The sequence below is a fragment of the Taudactylus pleione genome, unplaced genomic scaffold (assembly GCF_031769625.1).
Source record: "Taudactylus pleione unplaced genomic scaffold, aTauple2 ptg001198l, whole genome shotgun sequence".
Taxonomy (NCBI): Eukaryota; Metazoa; Chordata; class Amphibia; order Anura; family Myobatrachidae; genus Taudactylus; species Taudactylus pleione.
Genome location: NW_028285599.1, coordinates 164,785 through 190,219, shown reverse-complemented (window position 1 = coordinate 190,219; position 25,435 = coordinate 164,785). Strand labels below are relative to the sequence as shown.

At 43.1% G+C, this 25,435-nt stretch overlaps 1 protein-coding gene across 1 annotated transcript in view; it reads left to right on the top strand.

Annotated features, from left to right (window-relative positions):
- Positions 1–25,435, top strand: part of LOC148451039 (phosphatidylinositol 3-kinase C2 domain-containing subunit gamma-like) — a gene marked incomplete at its 3' end in the record, with an annotated part of 402,128 nt that overhangs the window by 217,269 nt on the left and 159,424 nt on the right. The window contains exons 21-23 of the mRNA XM_088462349.1: positions 3,078–3,170; positions 9,266–9,395; positions 17,884–17,999. Of these exons, the coding sequence (XP_088318475.1) occupies positions 3,078–3,170; positions 9,266–9,395; positions 17,884–17,999 (339 nt within the window). The remainder of the gene's footprint in view (positions 1–3,077; positions 3,171–9,265; positions 9,396–17,883; positions 18,000–25,435) is intronic.

Here is a 25,435-nt window from a genome sequence, read left to right as displayed (position 1 = left end):
TGCTTATTACCAAAGTGCCACTTACATATTTGCCCGACACCATTTTATGCCCCACAGTAATGCTTCTAATTTCTTTAAAATGACCTGCTTGTTGCCAGGGGGTTTATGCTCATTGCCAGGGGTTACATGCTCATTGCCAGGGGGTTTATGCATAGTTGCCTACTTTTGAAAAAGCATTTCAGGGAGATTTTGAGAGCAACAATGAGCGCGGTGGCAAAAAAAGTGGGCGTGTACTGCTACATCTGAGGGATGTGTCATAAAATTGATTTACATCCAAATGTAAATGAGCCCCAAAACCGTTAATAAAATCTATTGATGAAAACACACTAAAACTTTCCGAAAATGCATGTAGCCATAGGGATCATTGCGCCTGATTCAGCCCGCTCGCGAGCGCTATGGGTCGATGGCCGCACAGTGCGCGTGCTAGCCCTGGAGCGAGCGAGAAATAACTTGCTCCGGGGCTCGCTACAAGACGGGGCGGTTGACGATGTTGATCGACAGTTCGCCCCGTTTTGTAGGCGGGTTGGGGGGCTGGCTGCACAAACGGAAGTGTTCCCTTAGGAACGCCTGCTATTTGTGGGTGGCCCTACTGACATCACATGTGATGTCAGTAGTGAACTTCCTGCTCTATTAGAGCAGGAAGTTCACTGGGGCTTGCGATGGACGAGACCCTACCACAAGGGTCTCGTCGTAAGCCCCATGGTCGCGATAATCGCGACCATCACCAGGCTGTCCGCTAAAGCTGTGCATGGTCACCCACAGCTTAGCGAGCGGCCTGGAGGCCGGGGTTAAATAAAAACGTCCCGCCCTGATTCAGAGCAAGCGCTCGCAAATAGCGAGCGGCTGTGAATCAGGGCCATTGTGCCTTATAACCAATGCAGGGAAATTACACTAATGATCCCATTTGAATGTATATATCTGTTTTTTTGTTTTTTTTAATATAACAGCTATATAATGGGGGTAAGGTGGAATCAGGGAGATTACTACACTCTTCAGGGAGTCCGGAAGATTGCTACTATTTCTGGGAGACTCCCTGACAATGAGGGAGAGTTGGCAAGTATGGGTTTATGCTCGTTGCCAGGGGTTACATGCTCATTACCAGGGGGTTTATGCTCGTTGCCAGGGGTTACATGCTCATTACCAGGGGGTTTCATGCTTGTTGTCAGGGGATTTATGCTCGTTGCCAGGGGTTCCATGCTCGTTGCCAGGAGTTACATGCTCATTGCCATGGGGGTTTATGCTCGTTGCCAGGGGTTACATGCTCGTTGCCAGGGGGTTTCATGTTTGTTGTCAGGAGATTTATGCTTGTTACCAGGGGTTCCATGCTCGTTGCCAGGGGATTTGGAGGGAGAAGATGCAGCTCTCAGCATCTTCTCCCTGCAGCGCCAGCGTACCCGGCACTTCCGGGAACGCTGTGTGCATTGCGCTCTGCTAACAGACACTAGAGGTCCAGTAGGACCTCTAGCATTAGTCTCCTCTTTGGCGGCGGCCATTTTCGGATGGCCGAGTCAGCTTTTTCACCCCCCCGCAATCCCCACCCGGTGCACGTGCACCTCTAGCCCCCCCCTAGTTGCGGCCCTGGTATACGGTATGTGTGTAATGTATATGGGATGTGTGTAATGTATATGGGATGTGTGTAATGTATATGGGATGTGTGTAATGTATATGGGATGTGTGTAATGTATACGGGGTGTGTGTAATGTATACGTCTGTAATAATAGTAGTGTGTGTAATGTATACGGGATGTGTGTAATGTATACGTCTGTAATAATAGTATTATGTGTATTGTATACGGGATGTGTGTAATGTATACGTCTGTAATAATAGTATTATGTGTATTGTATATGGGATGTGTGTAATGTATGTGTGTAATGTATACGGGATGTGTGTAATGTATACGGGATGTGTGTAATGTATACGGGATGTGTGTAATGTATACGGGATGTGTGTAATGTATATGGGATGTGAGAGTTATCACTGTTGTGTTACGCACACGGGCCCCCTCCTCTCTAGAAACGCCCCTGCAGAAGCTGATTGGTTGCCATGGCCAAATTTTCCACTTTATCGCTCTCCAAGCCTTGATACATCTCCCCCAGGATTAGCAGGTGCTGTGAGGGCGCAGCGGGTGAGGTAGATAGAGGCCGCCGCACCCTCTGCCCGAGCCCCCATAACTGCTTCTCCGTTCTGGGTGTAATAATTATAGTGATAATGAAGAACGGCGATGAAATAAGTGATCTATACTGAGCTCTGGGTACTGACGGTCTCCGATCTGGGTACTGACGGTCTCCGATCTGGGTACTGACGGTCTCCGATCTGGGTACTGACGGTCTCCGATCTGGGTACTGACGGTCTCCGATCTGGGTACTGACGGTCTCCGATCTGGGTACTGACGGTCTCCGATCTGGGTACTGACGGTCTCCGATCTGGGTACTGACGGTCTCCGATCTGGGTACTGACGGTCTCCTCTCTGGGTACGGACGGTCTCCGCTCTGGGTACGGACGGTCTCCGCTCTGGGTACGGACGGTCTCCTCTCTGGGTACGGACGGTCTCTTCTCTGGGTACGGACGGTCTCTTCTCTGGGTACGGACGGTCTCTTCTCTGGGTACGGACGGTCTCTTCTCTGGGTACGGACGGTCTCTTCTCTGGGTACGGACGGTCTCTTCTCTGGGTACGGACGGTCTCTTCTCTGGGTACGGACGGTCTCTTCTCTGGGTACGGACGGTCTCTTCTCTGGGTACGGACGGTCTCTTCTCTGGGTACGGACGGTCTCTTCTCTGGGTACGGACGGTCTCTTCTCTGGGTACGGACGGTCTCTTCTCTGGGTACGGACGGTCTCTTCTCTGGGTACGGACGGTCTCTTCTCTGGGTACGGACGGTCTCTTCTCTGGGTACGGACGGTCTCTTCTCTGGGTACGGACGGTCTCCTCTCTGGGTACCGACGGTCTCTAAGGAACCCCTATTAGAAAACACCATTGTAACTCACAATTTAAGCTTCCCCATAACCTGAGCTTATAATAACACGATGTAACTGGGCGGCAGGAACCGATTTCTTATATTTCTGCTGCTTTATCCTTAGTTGTGCTCTTACTTCAAATCCAACGCCAAACCGCTGAGAATCGCCTTCCTCAACGCCGATCCCCAGGGGCCAAACGTTCACGTGATATTCAAGGTATTTCATTAGAAAGTAATTTACGACTTGTGTCTGTTTATAACCTTCCAGCTATGTAACTATATAACTGTATAACATAGTATCTGTGTAACTATATAACTGTATAACATAGTATCTGTGTAACTATATAACTGTATAACATAGTATCTGTGTAACTATATAACTGTATAACATAGTATCTGTGTAACTATATAACTGTATAACATAGTATCTGTGTAACTATATAACATAGTATCTGTGTAACTATATAACTGTATAACATAGTATCTGTGTAACTATATAACTGTATAACATAGTATCTGTGTAACTGTATAACTGTATAACATAGTATCTGTGTAACTGTATAACTGTATAACATAGTATCTGTATAACTGTATAACATAGTATCTGTATAACTGTATAACATAGTATCTGTATAACTGTATAACATAGTATCTGTATAACTGTATAACATAGTATCTGTGTAACTATATAACTGTATAACATAGTATCTGTGTAACTATATAACTGTATAACATAGTATCTGTGTAACTATATAACTGTATAACATAGTATCTGTGTAACTATATAACTGTATAACATAGTATCTGTGTAACTATATAACTGTATAACATAGTATCTGTGTAACTATATAACTGTATAACATAGTATCTGTGTAACTATATAACTGTATAACATAGTATCTGTGTAACTATATAACTGTATAACATAGTATCTGTGTAACTATATAACTGTATAACATAGTATCTGTGTAACTATATAACTGTATAACATAGTATCTGTGTAACTATATAACTGTATAACATAGTATCTGTGTAACTATATAACTGTATAACATAGTATCTGTGTAACTATATAACTGTATAACATAGTATCTGTGTAACTATATAACTGTATAACATAGTATCTGTGTAACTATATAACTGTATAACATAGTATCTGTGTAACTATATAACTGTATAACATAGTATCTGTGTAACTATATAACTGTATAACATAGTATCTGTGTAACTATATAACTGTATAACATAGTATCTGTGTAACTATATAACTGTATAACATAGTATCTGTGTATCTGGGCAAACACTATATGGCTGTAAGTACTCCACAATCCCACCCTGTGCGCCTGTTGCTGTCACAAATCGGGGTCTTACCACCCCTCTCACACTCAGACATCCATTCGTTGCAGTTTCCAAGACATCTCAGACGCCTGCCTGTCATTACCTGACGCACCTGTGCGCTCACCTGCTCAGCTCCTATTTATACCAGCACCTGTGCGCTCTCCTATTTATAAATGACCAGGGAAGGGGGGAATAGGGGGATATAGTTTGAGCACAGGGTATAATATATTGGATATAATTAGTCAAAAGAATAATGAAAATCCACAATTATAAATATCAAACCCTAGTATAGGTGTCAAGCAAAAATATTGTAAAGTGTGGAGGTGCTCCCCATGAGAGTATAGATAAACGTAGTATGGGGGAGAAGAAAACTCTCTTGTTGGGGGCACTCGAATGTAAAGGTTATAATAAGAATAATATATAAAAAATAACTTTTATTAGATATATTTTAAAATACCAAAAACAAGTCTGAGCCTGTTACTTATTGGCATTACTGTTGGAATAACAGCTATAAATTATCACAAGCAGAACACGAACATACATAGAACATAAGACAACATATAATACAATACTTATCACAATTGTGTGAAGCTAAGTGAAATATTACAAATAAGTCTATAATTCTCTGTCTCATACAATATTGAGACCTATATAAAACATTTACTAGTTCAATGACCTCATAATGTCGTCATAGCACAATGGCTAATCAGAATTACGGCAGAAGCATACAAGGAAATCTTCTAGAAAAGAATGTGATAATAACCATACAATATTCAATATAGGTTACGTGAGATATCACAGCACAATAACACTGAACAGTAATCGGAGAAATACAATGATAAGGGGGTCAGATGAAATAATAGCTGACCCTGCAAATATCAAAATGAATATAAGTAAATCACAGGTTGTAATGAGAGGCAGATCACACGTAGGTCGCCTGTGATGCCACCCAGGTACTTGTAGACAGTAAGGTTATAGGAAAAAGTAAAGCTACTCCTTTATGTGGAGTTTACAAAATAGCAGCTGCTGCATGTCATTGTATAACCATTGAATGGCATGTGAGCGTACTATAAAGGTACTCCCAGGGTAGGGAATAAGTACAATGAGTATCTGCTGTTGGACTGCGTTAAAAAGAAGGTCCTGGTGTAAACATTGCAGGAACCTCTAATGGGCGCACCCCAATGAGAGTACTCATAGAGACAATAGTTATCGTAATGAGATAACACAGCATAGGTTTGCGATCTGTGCTGCTGCCAGTCATATACCAAAGGTAGTGGTGAGTGGTGGGAAACCCAGATCGCATATGCAGTGATAGGAAGAAAGAGTATGAGTGTAGCTGCACTATGGCTAGTACAGGACAAGTGGAGCTCTGTTGCCCTAAAGGTATTGCAGGGTCACAAACTTGTCTCTGTTGAATAAAGCCACTCAGTGCGCTAAAGAAAGTGTAGTATGAAAAGTACCTGAGCGCTCACCTCCAGGGAGCCGGTGTGTAGTATAGAAAATCTGCCACTAGAAGAGCCTGTCAGTATGCTGCCATGACGAATCCCGCCTGTACACAGCCGGATTCGCGGGTCTGAGACGCGCATTTCACTGTCGCTTCCTCAGTCAGATGCATGGCTGTGTACAGGCGGGATTCGTCATGGCAGCATACTGACAGGCTCTTCTAGTGGCAGATTTTCTATACTACACACCGGCTCCCTGGAGGTGAGCGCTCAGGTACTTTTCATACTACACTTTCTTTAGCGCACTGAGTGGCTTTATTCAACAGAGACAAGTTTGTGACCCTGCAATACCTTTAGGGCAACAGAGCTCCACTTGTCCTGTACTAGCCATAGTGCAGCTACACTCATACTCTTTCTTCCTATCACTGCATATGCGATCTGGGTTTCCCACCACTCACCACTACCTTTGGTATATGACTGGCAGCAGCACAGATCGCAAACCTATGCTGTGTTATCTCATTACGATAACTATTGTCTCTATGAGTACTCTCATTGGGGTGCGCCTATTAGAGGTTCCTGCAATGTTTACACCAGGACCTTCTTTTTAACGCAGTCCAACAGCAGATACTCATTGTACTTATTCCCTACCCTGGGAGTACCTTTATAGTACGCTCACATGCCATTCAATGGTTATACAATGACATGCAGCAGCTGCTATTTTGTAAACTCCACATAAAGGAGTAGCTTTACTTTTTCCTATAACCTTACTGTCTACAAGTACCTGGGTGGCATCACAGGTGACCTACGTGTGATCTGCCTCTCATTACAACCTGTGATTTACTTATATTCATTTTGATATTTGCAGGGTCAGCTATTATTTCATCTGACCCCCTTATCATTGTATTTCTCTGATTACTGTTCAGTGTTATTGTGCTGTGATATCTCACGTAACCTATATTGAATATTGTATGGTTATTATCACATTCTTTTCTAGAAGATTTCCTTGTATGCTTCTGCCGTAATTCTGATTAGCCATTGTGCTATGACGACATTATGAGGTCATTGAACTAGTAAATGTTTTATATAGGTCTCAATATTGTATGAGACAGAGAATTATAGACCTATTTGTAATATTTCACTTAGCTTCACACAATTGTGATAAGTATTGTATTATATGTTGTCTTATGTTCTATGTATGTTCGTGTTCTGCTTGTGATAATTTATAGCTGTTATTCCAACAGTAATGCCAATAAGTAACAGGCTCAGACTTGTTTTTGGTATTTTAAAATATATCTAATAAAAGTTATTTTTTATATATTATTCTTATTATAACCTTTACATTCGAGTGCCCCCAACAAGAGAGTTTTCTTCTTCTCCCCCATACTACAGCTCCTATTTATACCAGCACCTGTGCGCTCACCTGCTCAGCTCCTATATATACCTTCATATATAGTAACAAACCTGGCGATGAAGCTGCTATATGAACAGCGCTCTATTACTGTCTGTGACTGGTATTTGGCCCATAATGTGCCCCCTCTGTTACACACTTACCTGTATGGCCTGTTTGCCATCCTGTCACACAAATAAGGACGTGGTACAGACTCCTCATATATGGGTAACACTCCTCACCGGGGCCTCCGGTAGTAACGTGCACAGCGTGTACAAATCACCAGCTACAATTTGTACCCAATGGTGACAGGTGGGTGAGAAAATATAGCATCTCCTAGTGCAGCATATTAGTTACATTAAAGTGATATCTACTCCAATATAAACCTAATAAAGTGCACATGTAACAAAATGATGATATAATGATTGGCTTGCTGCATAAATCTGTAATACTGCGATTGCACATCACAGATCTATGGTGAGAGGTAATAACATATACAAATAATATTGTGCATTTCACATGCTAAGTACAGCGCAGTGATCAAAGCGCTATATTTCCTCACCCACCATTTTCTCTCTCCCTCTCTCTTTCTACATTCTCTCTCTCTCTCTCTCTCTCTCTCTCTCTCTCTCTCTCATACCCCCATCTCTCTCTCTCTCTCTCTCTCTCTCTCCTCATACCCCATCTCTCTCTCTCTCTCTCTCTCTCCTTGTATCCCCCACCCTCTCTCCTCCTACCCCTACTCTCTCTTTCTCTCTCCTCCTACCCCCCTCTCTCTCTCTCTCTCTCCATACCCCCCTCTCTCTCATACCCCCCCTCTCTCTCTCTCTCTCTCCTCATCTCTCTCTCTCTCTCCTCATATCCCTCTCTCTCTCCCCTCATACCCCTCTCTCTCTCCCCTCATACCCCCCTTTCTCACTCCCGTCATACCCCCCTTTCTCACTCCCGTCATACCCCCCTCTCTCACTCCCGTCATACCCCCTTCTCTCTCTCCCCTCATACCCCCCTCTCTCTCTCCCCTCATACCCCCCTCTCTCTCCCCTCATACCCCCCTCTCTCTCTCCCCTCATACCCCCCCTCTCTCTCCCCTCATACCCCCCCTCTCTCTCTCCCCTCATACCCCCCCTCTCTCTCTCCCCTCATACCCCCCTCTCTCTCTCCCCTCATACCCCCCTCTCTCACTCCTCTGGGTCATGTGATGCAGTTATTAATGATTACTGCGCTAATACTGGGTCGTGTGATGCAGTTATTAATGATTACTGCGCTAATACTGGGTCGTGTGATGCAGTTATTAATGATTACTGCGCTAATACTGGGTCGTGTGATGCAGTTATTAATGATTACTGCGCTAATACTGGGTCGTGTGATGCAGTTATTAATGATTACTGCGCTAATACTGGGTCGTGTGATGGAGTTATTAATGATTACTGCGCTAATACTGGGTCGTGTGATGCAGTTATTAATGATTACTGCGCTAATACTGGGTCGTGTGATGCAGTTATTAATGATTACTGCGCTAATACTGGGTCGTGTGATGCAGTTATTAATGATTACTGCGCTAACACTGGGTCGTGTGATGCAGTTATTAATGATTACTGCGCTAACACTGGGTCGTGTGATGGAGTTATTAATGATTACTGCGCTAATACTGGGTAATGTGATGCAGTTATTAATGATTACTGCGCTAATACTGGGTAATGTGATGCAGTTATTAATGATTACTGCGCTAATACCGGGTCGTGTGATGGAGTTATTAATGATTACTGCGCTAATACCGGGTCGTGTGATGGAGTTATTAATGATTACTGCGCTAATACCGGGTCGTGTGATGGAGTTATTAATGATTACTGCGCTAATACTGGGTCGTGTGATGCAGTTATTAATGATTACTGCGCTAATACTGGGTCGTGTGATGGAGTTATTAATGATTACTGCGCTAATACTGGGTCGTGTGATGGAGTTATTAATGATTACTGCGCTAATACTGGGGCGTGTGATGCAGTTATTAATGATTACTGCGCTAATACTGGGTCATGTGATGCAGTTATTAATGATTATTGCGCTAATACTGGGTCATGTGATGCAGTCATTGATGAATATGACGCTAATAATGAATGAACATTAATGTTATTTGATCTTCTCTAGGTTGGAGACGATATTCGGCAGGACATGCTGGTTCTCCAGTTAGTTGAATTAATGGACAGGATTTGGCTCCATGAGGGCTTAGACCTTCGTATGATCACCTACAAGTGTTTATCAACAGGAAGAATGCAAGGTACGTTACCATAGGTTACAGGAAGAAAGCAAGGTACGTTACCATAGGTTACAGGAAGAAAGCAAGGTACGTTACCATAGGTAACAGGAAGAATGCAAGGTACGTTACCATAGGTTACAGGAAGAAAGCAAGGTACGTTACCATAGGGTACAGGAAGAAAGCAAGGTACGTTACCATAGGTTACAGGAAGAAAGCAAGGTACGTTACCATAGGTTAGAGGAAGAAAGCAAGGTACGTTACCATAGGTTACTGGAAGAAAGCAAGGTACGTTACCATAAGGTACAGGAAGAAAGCAAGGTACGTTACCATAGGTTACAGGAAGAAAGCAAGGTACGTTACCATAGGTTAGAGGAAGAAAGCAAGGTATGTTACCATAAGGTACAGGAAGAAAGCAAGGTACGTTACCATAGGTTACAGGAAGAAAGCAAGGTACGTTACCATAGGGTACAGGAAGAAAGCAAGGTACATTACCATAGGGTACAGGAAGAACGCAAGGTACGTTTCCATAGGGTACAGGAAGAAAGCAAGGTATATTACCATAGGTTATAGGAAGAAAGCAAGGTACGTTACCATAGGGGACAGGAAGAAAGCAAGGTACGTTACCATAGGCGACAGGAAGAAAGCAAGGTACATTACCATAGGGTGCAGGAAGAAAGCAAGGTACATTACCATAGGTTAGAGGAAGAAAGCAAGGTACGTTACCATAGGTTACTGGAAGAAAGCAAGGTACGTTACCATAAGGTACAGGAAGAAAGCAAGGTACGTTACCATAGGTTACAGGAAGAAAGCAAGGTACGTTACCATAGGTTAGAGGAAGAAAGCAAGGTATGTTACCATAAGGTACAGGAAGAAAGCAAGGTACGTTACCATAGGTTACAGGAAGAAAGCAAGGTACGTTACCATAGGGTACAGGAAGAAAGCAAGGTACATTACCATAGGGTACAGGAAGAACGCAAGGTACGTTTCCATAGGGTACAGGAAGAAAGCAAGGTATATTACCATAGGTTATAGGAAGAAAGCAAGGTACGTTACCATAGGGGACAGGAAGAAAGCAAGGTACGTTACCATAGGCGACAGGAAGAAAGCAAGGTACATTACCATAGGGTGCAGGAAGAAAGCAAGGTACATTACCATAGGTTATAGTAAGAAAGCAAGGTACATTACCATAGGCGACAGGAAGAAAGCAAGGTACGTTACCATAGGGTAGTTACCATAGGGGACAGGAAGAAAGCAAGGTACGTTACCATAGGGTAGTTACCATAGGGGACAGGAAGAAAGCAAGGTACGTTACCGTAGGGTACAGGAAGAAAGCAAGGTACATTACCATAGGGTACAGGAAGAAAGCAAGGTACATTACCATAGGGGACAGGAAGAAAGCAAGGTACATTACCATAGGTTATAGGAAGAAAGCAAGGTACATTACCATAGGCGACAGGAAGAAAGCAAGGTACGTTACCATAGGGGACAGGAAGAAAGCAAGGTACATTACCATAGGCGACAGGAAGAAAGCAAGGTACATTACCATAGGTTATAGGAAGAAAGCAAGGTACGTTACCATAGGGTAGTTACCATAGGGGACAGGAAGAAAGCAAGGTACGTTACCATAGGGTAGTTACCATAGGGGACAGGAAGAAAGCAAGGTACGTTACCGTAGGGTACAGGAAGAAAGCAAGGTACATTACCATAGGGTACAGGAAGAAAGCAAGGTACATTACCGTAGGGTACAAGAAGAAAGCAAGGTACATTACCATAGGGTACAGGAAGAAAGCAAGGTACATTACCATAGGGTACAGGAAGAACGCAAGGTACATTACCATAGGGTACAGGAAGAACGTAAGGTACGTTACCATAGGGTACAGGAAGAACGTAAGGTACATTACCATTGGGAACAGGAAGAACGCAAGGTACATTACCATACGGTACAGGAAGAAAGCAAGGTACATTACCATAGGGTACAGGAAGAACGCAAGGTACATTACCATAGGGTACAGGAAGAACGCAAGGTACATTACATAGGGTACAGGAAGAACGCAAGGTACATTACCATAGGGTACAGGAAGAACGCAAGGTACATTACCATTGGGAACAGGAAGAAAGCAAGGTACATTACCATACGGTACAGGAAGAAAGCAAGGTACATTACCATAGGGGACAGGAAGAAAGCAAGTTACATTACCATAGGGTACAGGAAGAAAGCAAGGTACATTACCATACGGTACAGGAAGAAAGCAAGGTACATTACCATAGGGTACAGGAAGAAAACAAGGTACATTACCATAGGGTACAGGAAGAAAGCAAGGTACATTACCATAGGGTACAGGAAGAACGCAAGGTACATTACCATAGGGTACAGGAAGAACGCAAGGTACATTACCATTGGGAACAGGAAGAAAGCAAGGTACATTACCATACGGTACAGGAAGAAAGCAAGGTACATTACCATAGGGGACAGGAAGAAAGCAAGTTACATTACCATAGGGTACAGGAAGAAAGCAAGGTACATTACCATACGGTACAGGAAGAAAGCAAGGTACATTACCATAGGGTACAGGAAGAAAACAAGGTACATTACCATAGGGTACAGGAAGAAAGCAAGGTACATTACCATAGGGTACAGGAAGAACGCAAGGTACATTACCATTGGGAACAGGAAGAAAGCAAGGTACATTACCATAGGGTACAGGAAGAACGCAAGGTACATTACCATTGGGAACTGGAAGAAAGCAAGGTACATTACCATAGGGTACAGGAAGAACGCAAGGTACATTACCATAGGGTACAGGAAGAACGTAAGGTACATTACCATTGGGAACAGGAAGAACGCAAGGTACATTACCATACGGTACAGGAAGAAAGCAAGGTACATTACCATAGGGTACAGGAAGAACGCAAGGTACATTACCATAGGGTACAGGAAGAACGCAAGGTACATTACATAGGGTACAGGAAGAACGCAAGGTACATTACCATAGGGTACAGGAAGAACGCAAGGTACATTACCATAGGGTACAGGAAAAACGCAAGGTACATTACCATTGGGAACAGGAAGAAAGCAAGGTACATTACCATACGGTACAGGAAGAAAGCAAGGTACATTACCATAGGGGACAGGAAGAAAGCAAGTTACATTACCATAGGGTACAGGAAGAAAGCAAGGTACATTACCATACGGTACAGGAAGAAAGCAAGGTACATTACCATAGGGTACAGGAAGAAAACAAGGTACATTACCATAGGGTACAGGAAGAAAGCAAGGTACATTACCATAGGGTACAGGAAGAACGCAAGGTACATTACCATAGGGTACAGGAAGAACGCAAGGTACATTACCATTGGGAACAGGAAGAAAGCAAGGTACATTACCATACGGTACAGGAAGAAAGCAAGGTACATTACCATAGGGTACAGGAAGAAAGCAAGGTACATTACCATAGGGTACAGGATGAAAGCAAGGTACATTACCATAGGGTACAGGAAGAAAGCAAGGTACATTACCATAGGTTATAGGACGTTTGGTGACATGCTCCGAGATGATCAGTTGCTGCTAGAAAGCTACAACTCAGCAATAACCTGTCAGGTTGTGGAATCACATAAAACATCAGTGATGGTCAGTGTCCTATTGAAGTATGTGACACAATGATGCAAAGCTAAAAGGGAAATAAGTGGTGAGTTGTGATGTAAAGCTTATTTGTGCTAAGGGGTTGGGTGTCCATATAGGAATCAGTCGTTAAGTGAAGGCAGAAGACTCAACTTATATTAGGAGCATGACAATGTTACAAAACAGGAGGGTAAGAGGAGTTAGACCGTCCAGCAGCCATCAGTGGTTGGGTGAAGACAGAATGTCAAAGTATAACACAATACTCTTCTCTAACAATGATCAATGTTGGACAATCTAGCTTTGCTCAGTCAGGAAGTGATGGTAGACTGTCTAGTAGTGATTAGTGGAAGAGTGATGGTAGAATTTATAGTAGTGATTGGTGGAAGAGTAACGGGTGACTGTATAATGGCTAGTAGTGATCATTGGATGGGTGACTGTATAATGGCTAGTAGTGATCATTGGATGGGTGACTGTATAATGGCTAGTAGTGATCATTGGATGAGTGATAGGTGATGGTATAATGACTAGTAGTGATCATTGGATGGGTGATGGTATAATGGCTAGTGGTGATCACTGTATGAGTGACGGTATAATGGCTAGTAGTGATCATTGGATGGGTGACAGTATAATGGTTAGTAGTGATCATTGGCTAGGTGATGGTATAATGGCTAGTAGTGATCATTGGATGGGTGATGGTATAATGGCTAGTAGTGATCATTGGATTGGTGACGGTATAATGGCTAGTAGTGATCATTGGATTGGTGACTGTATAATGGCTAGTAGTGATCATTGGATGGGTGACGGTATAATGGCTAGTAGTGATCATTGGATAGGTGACGTTATAATTGCTAGTAGTGATCATTGGCTAGGTGACGGTATAATGGCTAGTAGTGATCATTGGATGGGTGACAGTATAATGGCTAGTAGTGATCATTGGATGGGTGATGGTATAATGGCTAGTAGTGATCATTGGATGAGTTACAGGTGACGGTATAATGGCTAGTAGTGATCATTGGATGGGTGACGGTATAATGGCTAGTAGTGATCATTGGATGAGTGACGGTATAATGGCTAGTAGTGATCATTGGATGGGTGACGGTATAATGGCTAGTAGTGATCATTGGATGGGTGACGGTATAATGGCTAGTAGTGATCATTGGATGGGTGACTGTATAATGGCTAATAGTGATCATTGGATGGGTGACGGTATAATGGCTAGTAGTGATCATTGGATGAGTGACTGTATAATGGCTAGTAGTGATCATTGGATGAGTGATGGTATAATGGCTAGTAGTGATCATTGGATGGGTGATGGTATAATGGCTAGTAGTGATCATTGGATAGGTGACAGTATAATGGCTAGTAGTGATCATTGGATAGGTGACGGTATAATGGCTAGTAGTGATCATTGGCTAGGTGACGGTATAATGGCTAGTAGTGATCATTGGATGGGTGACAGTATAATGGCTAGTAGTGATCATTGGATGGGTGATGGTATAATGGCTAGTAGTGATCATTGGATGGGTGACGGTATAATGGCTAGTAGTGATCATTGGATGAGTGACGGTATAATGGCTAGTAGTGATCATTGGATGGGTGACGGTATAATGGCTAGTAGTGATCATTGGATGAGTGACTGTATAATGGCTAGTAGTGATCATTGGATGAGTGATGGTATAATGGCTAGTAGTGATCATTGGATGGGTGACTGTATAATGGCTAATAGTGATCATTGGATGGGTGATGGTATAATGGCTAGTAGTGATCATTGGATGAGTGACGGTATAATGGCTAGTAGTGATCATTGGATGGGTGACGGTATAATGGCTAGTAGTGATCATTGGATGAGTGACTGTATAATGGCTAGTAGTGATCATTGGATGAGTGATGGTATAATGGTTAGTAGTGATCATTGGATGGGTGACGGTATAATGGCTAGTAGTGATCATTGGATGAGTGATGGTATAATGGCTAGTGGTGATCATTGGATGGGTGACGGTATAATGGCTAGTAGTGATCATTGGATGAGTGATGGTATAATGGCTAGTGGTGATCATTGGATGGGTGACAGTATATGTCACACTCTGCTCGAATTGCGTGACTTACATTACCATTTGCTGCAGGTCAGGATTTCTGCCTGACCTTGTTCGAGAACCATGCACTGACTTCACCATCATGCAGTATGTCATCTGCTAGCATTCTTCCAGTGGGAGTGCTCCTGCCTCAGCTGACCTCAGCAGCCTATCATGGACTGGCAGCAGATTCATATCCCCTGTGAGAACTCCCACTGGTGCCAGAGCAAAGAGTTACTTCCCAGTGCTAAGTTCTATCCTGTGGCTCCTTTGTGCAGAAAACCATCACTGCTACCTGGCTCATTATCTACAGTTCCTGTGTCCTGATCTGTGCGCTGCTGTATTCCAGTGTAGGAATCACAAGCTGTTCCTGTGAACTTACTCAGAAAACATCAGTGTCAGCCTGTTATCCAGCTCAGTGCAATCACCAGCTGCACTGATCAGAGGATCCCTGCATTCACCAGCTGCACTGATCAGAGGATCCCTGCAATCACCAGCTGCACTGATCAGAGGATCCCTGCAATCACCAGCTGCACTGATCAGAGGATCCCTGCAATCACCAGCTGCCCTGATCAGAGGATCCCTGCAATCACCAGCTGCACTGATCAGAGGATCCCTGCAATCACCAGCTGCACTGATCAGAGGATCCCTGCAATCACCAGCTGCACTGATCAGAGGATCCCTGCAATCACCAGCTGCCCTGATCAGAGGATCCCTGCAATCACCAGCTGCACTGATCAGAGGATCCCTGCAATCACCAGCTGCACTGATCAGAGGATCCCTGCAATCACCAGCTGCACTGATCAGAGGATCCCTGCATTCACCAGCTGCACTGATCAGAGGATCCCTGCAATCACCAGCTGCCCTGATCAGAGGATCCCTGCAATCACCAGCTGCACTGATCAGAGGATCCCTGCAATCACCAGCTGCACTGATCAGAGGATCCCTGCAATCACCAGCTGCCCTGATCAGAGGATCCCTGCAATCACCAGCTACACTGATCAGAGGATCCCTGCAATCACCAGCTGCACTGATCAGAGGATCCCTGCAATCACCAGCTACACTGATCAGAGGATCCCTGCATTCACCAGCTGCACTGATCAGAGGATCCCTGCAATCACCAGCTGCACTGATCAGAGGATCCCTGCAATCACCAGCTGCACTGATCAGAGGATCCCTGCAATCAGCCTCTGCATACCTGTTCCTGACCCGCTTCTGTCTAATCCCTGGTACTGTGTTTGGTTATCTGGTCTGACCTTGGCTATCCTCTGCGACCTGCACATGTCTGCTCCCTGGTACCTTATTGTCCGTTTTGGTTCTGACCCGGCCTGTTCACTACGCTGAAAGTCTTCTCCACTCCATCCAGAATTCACCAGCACCTGTATAGGGGAACCTATTCTGAGGGCCGCGACCTGTGTGTCGGACGCAGCCAAGCCCATACCCTCTTGCGAGGGTCCCTGGTGAACACCGCCAGCACATTAGACTCCGCACCTCAGAAATAGGTCATGCCAATCCCCAAATACGGGTTTCATTCATTTGCCATCCGAGAGTTGTGAAAGTATAATGGCTAGTAGTGATCATAGGATGGGTGACTGTATAATGGCTAGTAGTGATCATTGGATGGGTGACGGTATAATGGCTAGTAGTGATCATAGGATGGGTGACTGTATAATGGCTAGTAGTGATCATTGGATGGGTGACGGTATAATGGTTAGTAGTGATCATTGGATTGGTGACGGTATAATGGCTAGTAGTGATCATTGGATGGGTGACGGTATAATGGCTAGTAGTGATCATTGGATTGGTGACGGTATAATGGCTAGTAGTGATCATTGGATGGCTGACGGTATAATGGCTAGTAGTGATCATTGGATGGCTGACGGTATAATGGCTAGCAGTGATCATTGGATTGGTGACGGTATAATGGCTAGTAGTGATCATAGGATGGGTGACGGTATAATGGCTAGTAGTGATCATTGGACGGGGGACGGTATAATGGCTAGTAGTGATCATTGGATGGGTGACGGTATAATGGCTAGTAGTGATCATTGGATTGGTGACGGTATAATGGCTAGTAGTGATCATAGGATGGGTGACGGTATAATGGCTAGTAGTGATCATTGGACGGGGGACGGTATAATGGCTAGTAGTGATCATTGGACGGGTGACGGTATAATGGCTAGTAGTGATCATTGGATTGGTGACGGTATAATGGCTAGTAGTGATCATTGGACGGGGGACAGTATAATGGCTAGTAGTGATCATTGGATGGGTGACGGTATAATGGCTAGTAGTGATCATTGGATGGGTGATGGTATAATGGCTAGTAGTGATCATTGGATGGGTGACAGGTAAAATGGATAGTAGTGATGGGTGTATAGAGAACTGTTATTTGTGTTTTATCGGCAATGATAAGAAATGTTCAGCAAGTTACACAAAGTTGTGTAAATATGTGTTTTATGTGTATGAATGTGTGTCTAAATATGTGTGTATGAATGTGTGTGTGGTATATGAATGTGTGTGTATGAATGTGTATAAATATGTGTGTGTGTGTGAATGTGTGTGATGTATGAATGTGTGTGTATGCGTGTATGAGTTTGTGGATGAATGAATGTGTGGTATATGTGTGTGTAATGTATGAATGTGTGTGTTATGATTCGGTGTAGTGTAGCTGTAATAAAGGTATGGAAGCCTGGTAGATAATGTAATCTCAGAGCAGCAGATACCGCGCAGACGTTGGCGCTATTTCCCAGGGTCGTGCAGCATTCGCAGGTCTGAGAGACCTTTTTAATTCATTCACGTTGGTTTCTTTGTACAGGTTTGATTCAGATGGTTCCAGATTCTACAACTCTGGCTAAGATACAGAACAAGACGGGGATTTTTGGACCTTTAAAAGACACCTCAATGAAAAAGTGGTTTAACAACAACAAGACGGTATTTACCTTCCTCGCTATTAACCCTTTCGCGGTCTGTCATGTTTTGGTGGGGTGTCCGGTACAGAACCTGTGGGACTTACAGAAGTAACATAAATACATTGCAGGATTGTTGGGTGATTTAGTTGATGTCACAACCTGTCATTGTATTATACGGAGGCCGAGATCTGCTCATTACGGGAGGAATAATTCTGCATAATGCGTTTATTTCTCTCGCTGTCTGCACAGAATTCTCATTGTGCTTTAGATGAAGTTTCGCTTTTGCCTTCTCTTCCTCTAATTCCCTTATGAGAAATCCAATTTTCATTTATCAACCCATTTGGTGCTGTATAGACCTTAATCAGCCACGATGGAGGGTTAGAAGCTGTTTATTAAACTAGAAGCTTCGCTCTAATCACTGAGATTTACACGTTCCAGTGACTGACCGAGAGCACTTTGTCTGCAGAAGTGTTATATAGTGTGTAATTGTGTTATACCATAGTATTACTACTACAAAATGCCACACAACACACACACACTATTACACCATGCCGTACACTACCTAATCACACACTATTACACCATGCCGTACACTACCTAATCACACACTATTACACCATACTGTACACTACCTAATCACACACTATTACACCATGCTGTACACTACCTAATCACACACTATTACACCATGCCGTACACTACCTAATCACACACTATTACACCATACTGTACACTACCTAATCACACACTATTACACCATGCCGTACACTACCTAATCACACACTATTACACCATGCCGTACACTACCTAATCACACACTATTACACCATGCCGTACACTACCTAATCACACACTATTACACCATGCCGTACACTACCTAATCACACACTATTACACCATACTGTACACTACCTAATCACACACTATTACACCATACTGTACACTACCTAATCACACACTATTACACCATACTGTACACTACCTAATCACACACTATTACACCATACTGTACACTACCTAATCACACACTATTACACCATACTGTACACTACCTAATCACACACTATTACACCATACCGTACACTACCTAATCACACACTATTACACCATGCCGTACACTACCTAATCACACACTATTACACCATGCCGTACACTACCTAATCACACACTATTACACCATGCCGTACACTACCTAATCACACACTATTACACCATACCGTACACTACCTAATCACACACTATTACACCATGCTGTACACTACCTAATCACACACTATTACACCATACCGTACACTACCTAATCACACACTATTACACCATACTGTACACTACCTAATCACACACTATTACACCATGCTGTACACTACCTAATCACACACTATTACACCATACTGTACACTACCTAATCACACACTATTACACCATGCTGTACACTACCTAATCACACACTATTACACCATGCTGTACACTACCTAATCACACACTATTACACCATGCTGTACACTACCTAATCACACACTATTACACCATGCCGTACACTACCTAATCACACACTATTACACCATACCGTACACTACCTAATCACACACTATTACACCATACCGTACACTACCTAATCACACACTATTACACCATGCCGTACACTACCTAATCACACACTAATACACCATGCCGTACACTACCTAATCACACACTATTACACCATGCCGTACACTACCTAATCACACACTATTACACCATGCCGTACACTACCTAATCACACACTATTACACCATGCCGTACACTACCTAATCACACACTATTACACCATGCCGTACACTACCTAATCACACACTATTACACCATGCTGTACACTACCTAATCACACACTATTACACCATGCTGTACACTACCTAATCACACACTATTACACCATACTGTACACTACCTAATCACACACTATTACACCATGCTGTACACTACCTAATCACACACTATTACACCATGCTGTACACTACCTAATCACACACTATTACACCATGCTGTACACTACCTAATCACACACTATTACACCATGCTGTACACTACCTAATCACACACTATTACACCATACTGTACACTACCTAATCACACACTATTACACCATACTGTACACTACCTAATCACACACTATTACACCATACTGTACACTACCTAATCACACACTATTACACCATACTGTACACTACCTAATCACACACTATTACACCATACTGTACACTACCTAATCACACACTATTACACCATGCCGTACACTACCTAATCACACACTATTACACCATGCTGTACACTACCTAATCACACACTATTACACCATGCCGTACACTACCTAATCACACACTATTACACCATGCTGTACACTACCTAATCACACACTATTACACCATGCCGTACACTACCTAATCACACACTATTACACCATGCCGTACACTACCTAATCACACACTATTACACCATACTGTACACTACCTAATCACACACTATTACACCATACTGTACACTACCTAATCACACACTATTACACCATGCTGTACACTACCTAATCACACACTATTACACCATACTGTACACTACCTAATCACACACTATTACACCATACTGTACACTACCTAATCACACACTATTACACCATGCTGTACACTACCTAATCACACACTATTACACCATGCTGTACACTACCTAATCACACACTATTACACCATACCGTACACTACCTAATCACACACTATTACACCATGCCGTACACTACCTAATCACACACTATTACACCATGCCGTACACTACCTAATCACACACTATTACACCATGCCGTACACTACCTAATCACACACTATTACACCATGCCGTACACTACCTAATCACACACTATTACACCATGCCGTACACTACCTAATCACACACTATTACACCATGCTGTACACTACCTAATCACACACTATTACACCATGCTGTACACTACCTAATCACACACTATTACACCATGCTGTACACTACCTAATCACACACTATTACACCATACTGTACACTACCTAATCACACACTATTACACCATGCTGTACACTACCTAATCACACACTATTACACCATGCCGTACACATTATAGAATTACACACACAGAGACACTGAGGTGGCATGAGGATGGATAGATGCAAATAGACATGAGATTGGAAAGAGACGAGCATTCATGAGCCTGGAGAGATATAGAAGCATGGCATGAGTGTGGAGAGTCACATGGAGCATGAGGATGGAGAGACACACATTTTTGGTGTTACGTTGGGGATTTGTGTGATATCGGCAGACTGTTATGCGGTGGCAAAATCACCATGATTCAAGCGTAATTGAATCACTTGCATAGAGCACTGGGGCTTATAGTAGCCCTGATACAGGTAGAGGGCAGGTGACGTGTGTGTATAAGGGCAGGAAGGACAGGTAATCAGGAGAGGGCACAGATGAGACAGATCACTGTGTGTATAAGGGCAGGAAAGACAGATAATCAGAAGAGGGCACAGATGAGACAGATCACTGTGTGTATAAGGGCAGGGTGGACAGATAATCAGGAGAGGGCACAGCTGAGGCAGATCACTGTGTATGAGGGCAGGAAGGACAGATAATCAGGAGAGGGCACAGATGAGGCAGATCACTGTGTGTATAAGGGCAGGAAGGGCACAGATGAGGCAGATCACTCTGTGTATAAGGGCAGGAAGGACAGGTAATCAGGAGAGGGCACAGCTGAGGCAGATCACTCTGTGTATAAGGGCAGGAAGGACAGATAATCAGGAGAGGGCACAGATGAGGCAGATCACTGTGTATAAGGGCAGGAAGGACAGATAATCAGGAGAGGGCACAGATGAGGCAGATCACTGTGTGTATAAGGGCAGGAGGGACAGATAATCAGGAGAGGGCACAGATGAGACAGATCACTGTGTGTATGAGGGCAGGAAGGACAGATAATCAGGAGAGGGCACAGATGAGGCAGATCACTGTGTGTATAAGGGCAGGAAGGGCACAGATGAGGCAGATCACTCTGTGTATAAGGGCAGGAAGGACAGATAATCAGGAGAGGGCACAGCTGAGGCAGATCACTCTGTGTATAAGGGCAGGAAGGACAGATAATCAGGAGAGGGCACAGATGAGGCAGATCACTCTGTGTATAAGGGCAGGAAGGACAGATAATCAGGAGAGGGCACAGCTGAGGCAGATCACTCTGTGTATAAGGGCAGGAAGGACAGATAATCAGGAGAGGGCACAGATGAGGCAGATCACTCTGTGTATAAGGGCAGGAAGGACAGATAATCAGGAGAGGGCACAGATGAGGCAGATCACTGTGTGTATAAGGGCAGGAAGGATAGATAATCAGGAGAGGGCACAGATGAGGCAGATCACTCTGTGTATAAGAGCAGGAAGGACAGATAATCAGGAGAGGGCACAGATGAGGCAGATCACTGTGTGTATAAGGGCAGGAATGACAGATAATCAGGAGAGGATACAGATGAGGCAGATCACTGTGTGTATAAGGGCAGGAAGGACAGATAATCAGGAGAGGGCACAGATGAGGCAGATCACTCTGTGTATAAGGGCAGGAAGGACAGATAATCAGGAGAGGGCACAGCTGAGGCAGATCACTCTGTGTATAAGCGCAGGAAGGACAGATAATCAGGAGAGGGCACAGATGAGGCAGATCACTGTGTATAAGGGCAGGAAGGACAGATAATCAGGAGAGGGCACAGATGAGGCAGATCACTGTGTGTATAAGGGCAGGAGGGACAGATAATCAGGAGAGGGCACAGATGAGGCAGATCACTGTGTATAAGGGCAGGAGGGACAGATAATCAGGAGAGGGCACAGATGAGTCAGATCACTGTGTGTATAAGGGCAGGAAGGACAGATAATCAGGAGAGGGCACAGATGAGTCAGATCACTGTGTGTATAAGGGCAGGATGGACAGATAATCAGGAGAGGGCACAGATGAGGCAGATCACTGTGAGTATAAGGGCAGGAAGAACAGATAATCAGGAGAGGGCACAGATGAGGCAGATCACTGTATATAAGGGTAGGAAGGACAGATAATCAGGAGAGGGCACAGCTGAGGCAGATCACTGTGTGTATAAGGGCAGGAAGGACAGATAATCAGGAGAGGGCACAGATGAGTCAGATCACTGTGTGTATAAGGACAGGAAGGACAGATAATCAGGAGAGGGCACAGATGAGGCAGATCACTGTGTGTATAAGAGCAGGAAGGACAGATAATCAGGAGAGGGCACAGATGAGGCAGATCACTGTGTGTATAAGGGCAGGAATGACAGATAATCAGGAGAGAGCACAGATGAGGCTGATCACTGTGTGTATAAGAGCAGGAAGGACAGATAATCAGGAGAGGGCACAGATGAGGCAGATCACTGTGTGTATAAGGGCAGGAAGGACAGATAATCAGGAGAGGGCACAGATGAGGCAGATCACTGTGTGTATAAGGGCAGGAAGGACAGATAATCAGGAGAGGGCACAAATGAGGCAGATCACTGTGTGTATAAGGGCAGGAAGGACAGATATTCTCAATATGTTGATTACCATCTTCAACCTGAAGTCCTGAAAATAAGATCATATTTAAAAGACACCATAAATATCATCAATGAATTAAGAAATATCACTTGGACCGACGATGACTTTCTGGTCACGGCAGACGTTAGCTCTTTGTATTCTATTATAGACCACCAATTGGGTGTTAATGCAGTACAACAAACCCTTGAAAAGAGCGATATGGATGTGAATAAAATAGATTTTTTATTAGAAGCTATAGACTTCATTTTAAAGAATAATTTTTTCTAGTATAAAGACCAATTTTATCAACAAATTTTAAGTACAGCGATGGGTGCCAAATTTGCACCAGCATATGCAAATATTTTTATGGGTTTTTGGGAAGATAACCATATTTGGAAAAATAATAACCATATATCGAACATTAAACTATGGAAAAGATACATAGACGATATTATTTTTATTTGGCATGGTGCTGAGGATGAATTGAAAACTTTTTGTGAGGTTTTAAATGAAAATGTTTTTAACATTACCCTTACTTTTAATATCAGCAAAGTGGAAGTCCAATTTTTAGATTTAGGTATTTATATTAAAGAAGGACATATTGAGACAAAAATTTTTATTAAACCAACAGATAACACCTATATCCCCATAACTAGCAATCATCCAACTTGGCTGAAAAGTGTCCCACGCAGTCAAATCCAAAGGATTAGGAGAAATTGCTCTGAAGTTCAGATTTTTGATGAACAAGTGGGAAATATGAAACAACGATTTCTAGAAAAAGGGTATAATAAAAATGAAAAAGAGGAAACAGTAGAACAAATAAGAAATATGGATAGAAACAGTCTTTTGTCATATAAGGTAAAAAAGATTGAAGCCAAATATAAGATGCCATTTATTTCAACTTTTAGTAGTCAATATAAAGAGGTTGAGAAAATTATTCAAAAATATTGGCACATTCTGATTAAGGACCCCATCTTGAAAGATATTCTTCCAAATCGGCCTTCTTTTGTTTATAGAAGAGCAAGGAATTTAAAAAATCGTCTTGTTAAAAGTGCTATTCCAGAAAAACGTACTGGACGGATTAAAACAGTGGGTTTTCATAGGTGTGGGGATTGTGTAGAACACATAAAGGTACCCCAAGTAAGGTCTTGGAATTTGTTTCCACGTCAAATAAACGCTGCTTTAAAATTGATGAATTCATCACGTGCAATAGCAATAACTGCATATATTCAATTCAATGTATATGCGGTTTGCAATATATTGGGCGGACTTCCAGAACATTACGGGTTCGATGGAATGAGCATGTTAGGAATATTAAGAAAGGCTTCGACAAACATAACCTTTCCAACCATTTTAAAGAAAAGCATGAATGCTCTGTAAATTCCATTTCGTTAGTGATAGGCATTAAGAAAGTAAAGGCCAATTGGCGGAAAAAAGATTTGGGCAATATACTAGCACAAAATGAAATGAAATATATTTATGACGTAAACACGCTAGTACCTACAGGCCTCAATGCAGAATTTGAAATTAAATGGTTCTTGTGATTTTTTTACTTTTTTAATATACTCATTACTCGCTTTTACACATTGTTTTTTTATATGTATATGATGTTTTGTACCAATATTATTTAGTTATTAGGTATTTTTTACATGCATCATTAGTTTTTACCAATATGGTTACCGCTATTAACAATTTCTCTTCCCCAAAATGGCGCCTGTTTAGAAGATAGAGGCCGATCTGTTTTAGCCCGGCGAAATGTTATGGCGGTCCGGGACGGCGTGCGCCCATATACATGGTGTCCACGTGGTTAAGTGAATGGGGGACTGTTCGGCGGTGTAGCGCTTCCGGTTTCCGCGTTGAGCGGGCCGGATATGCATCACCGCTGGAACTATCATAGGATGGGGG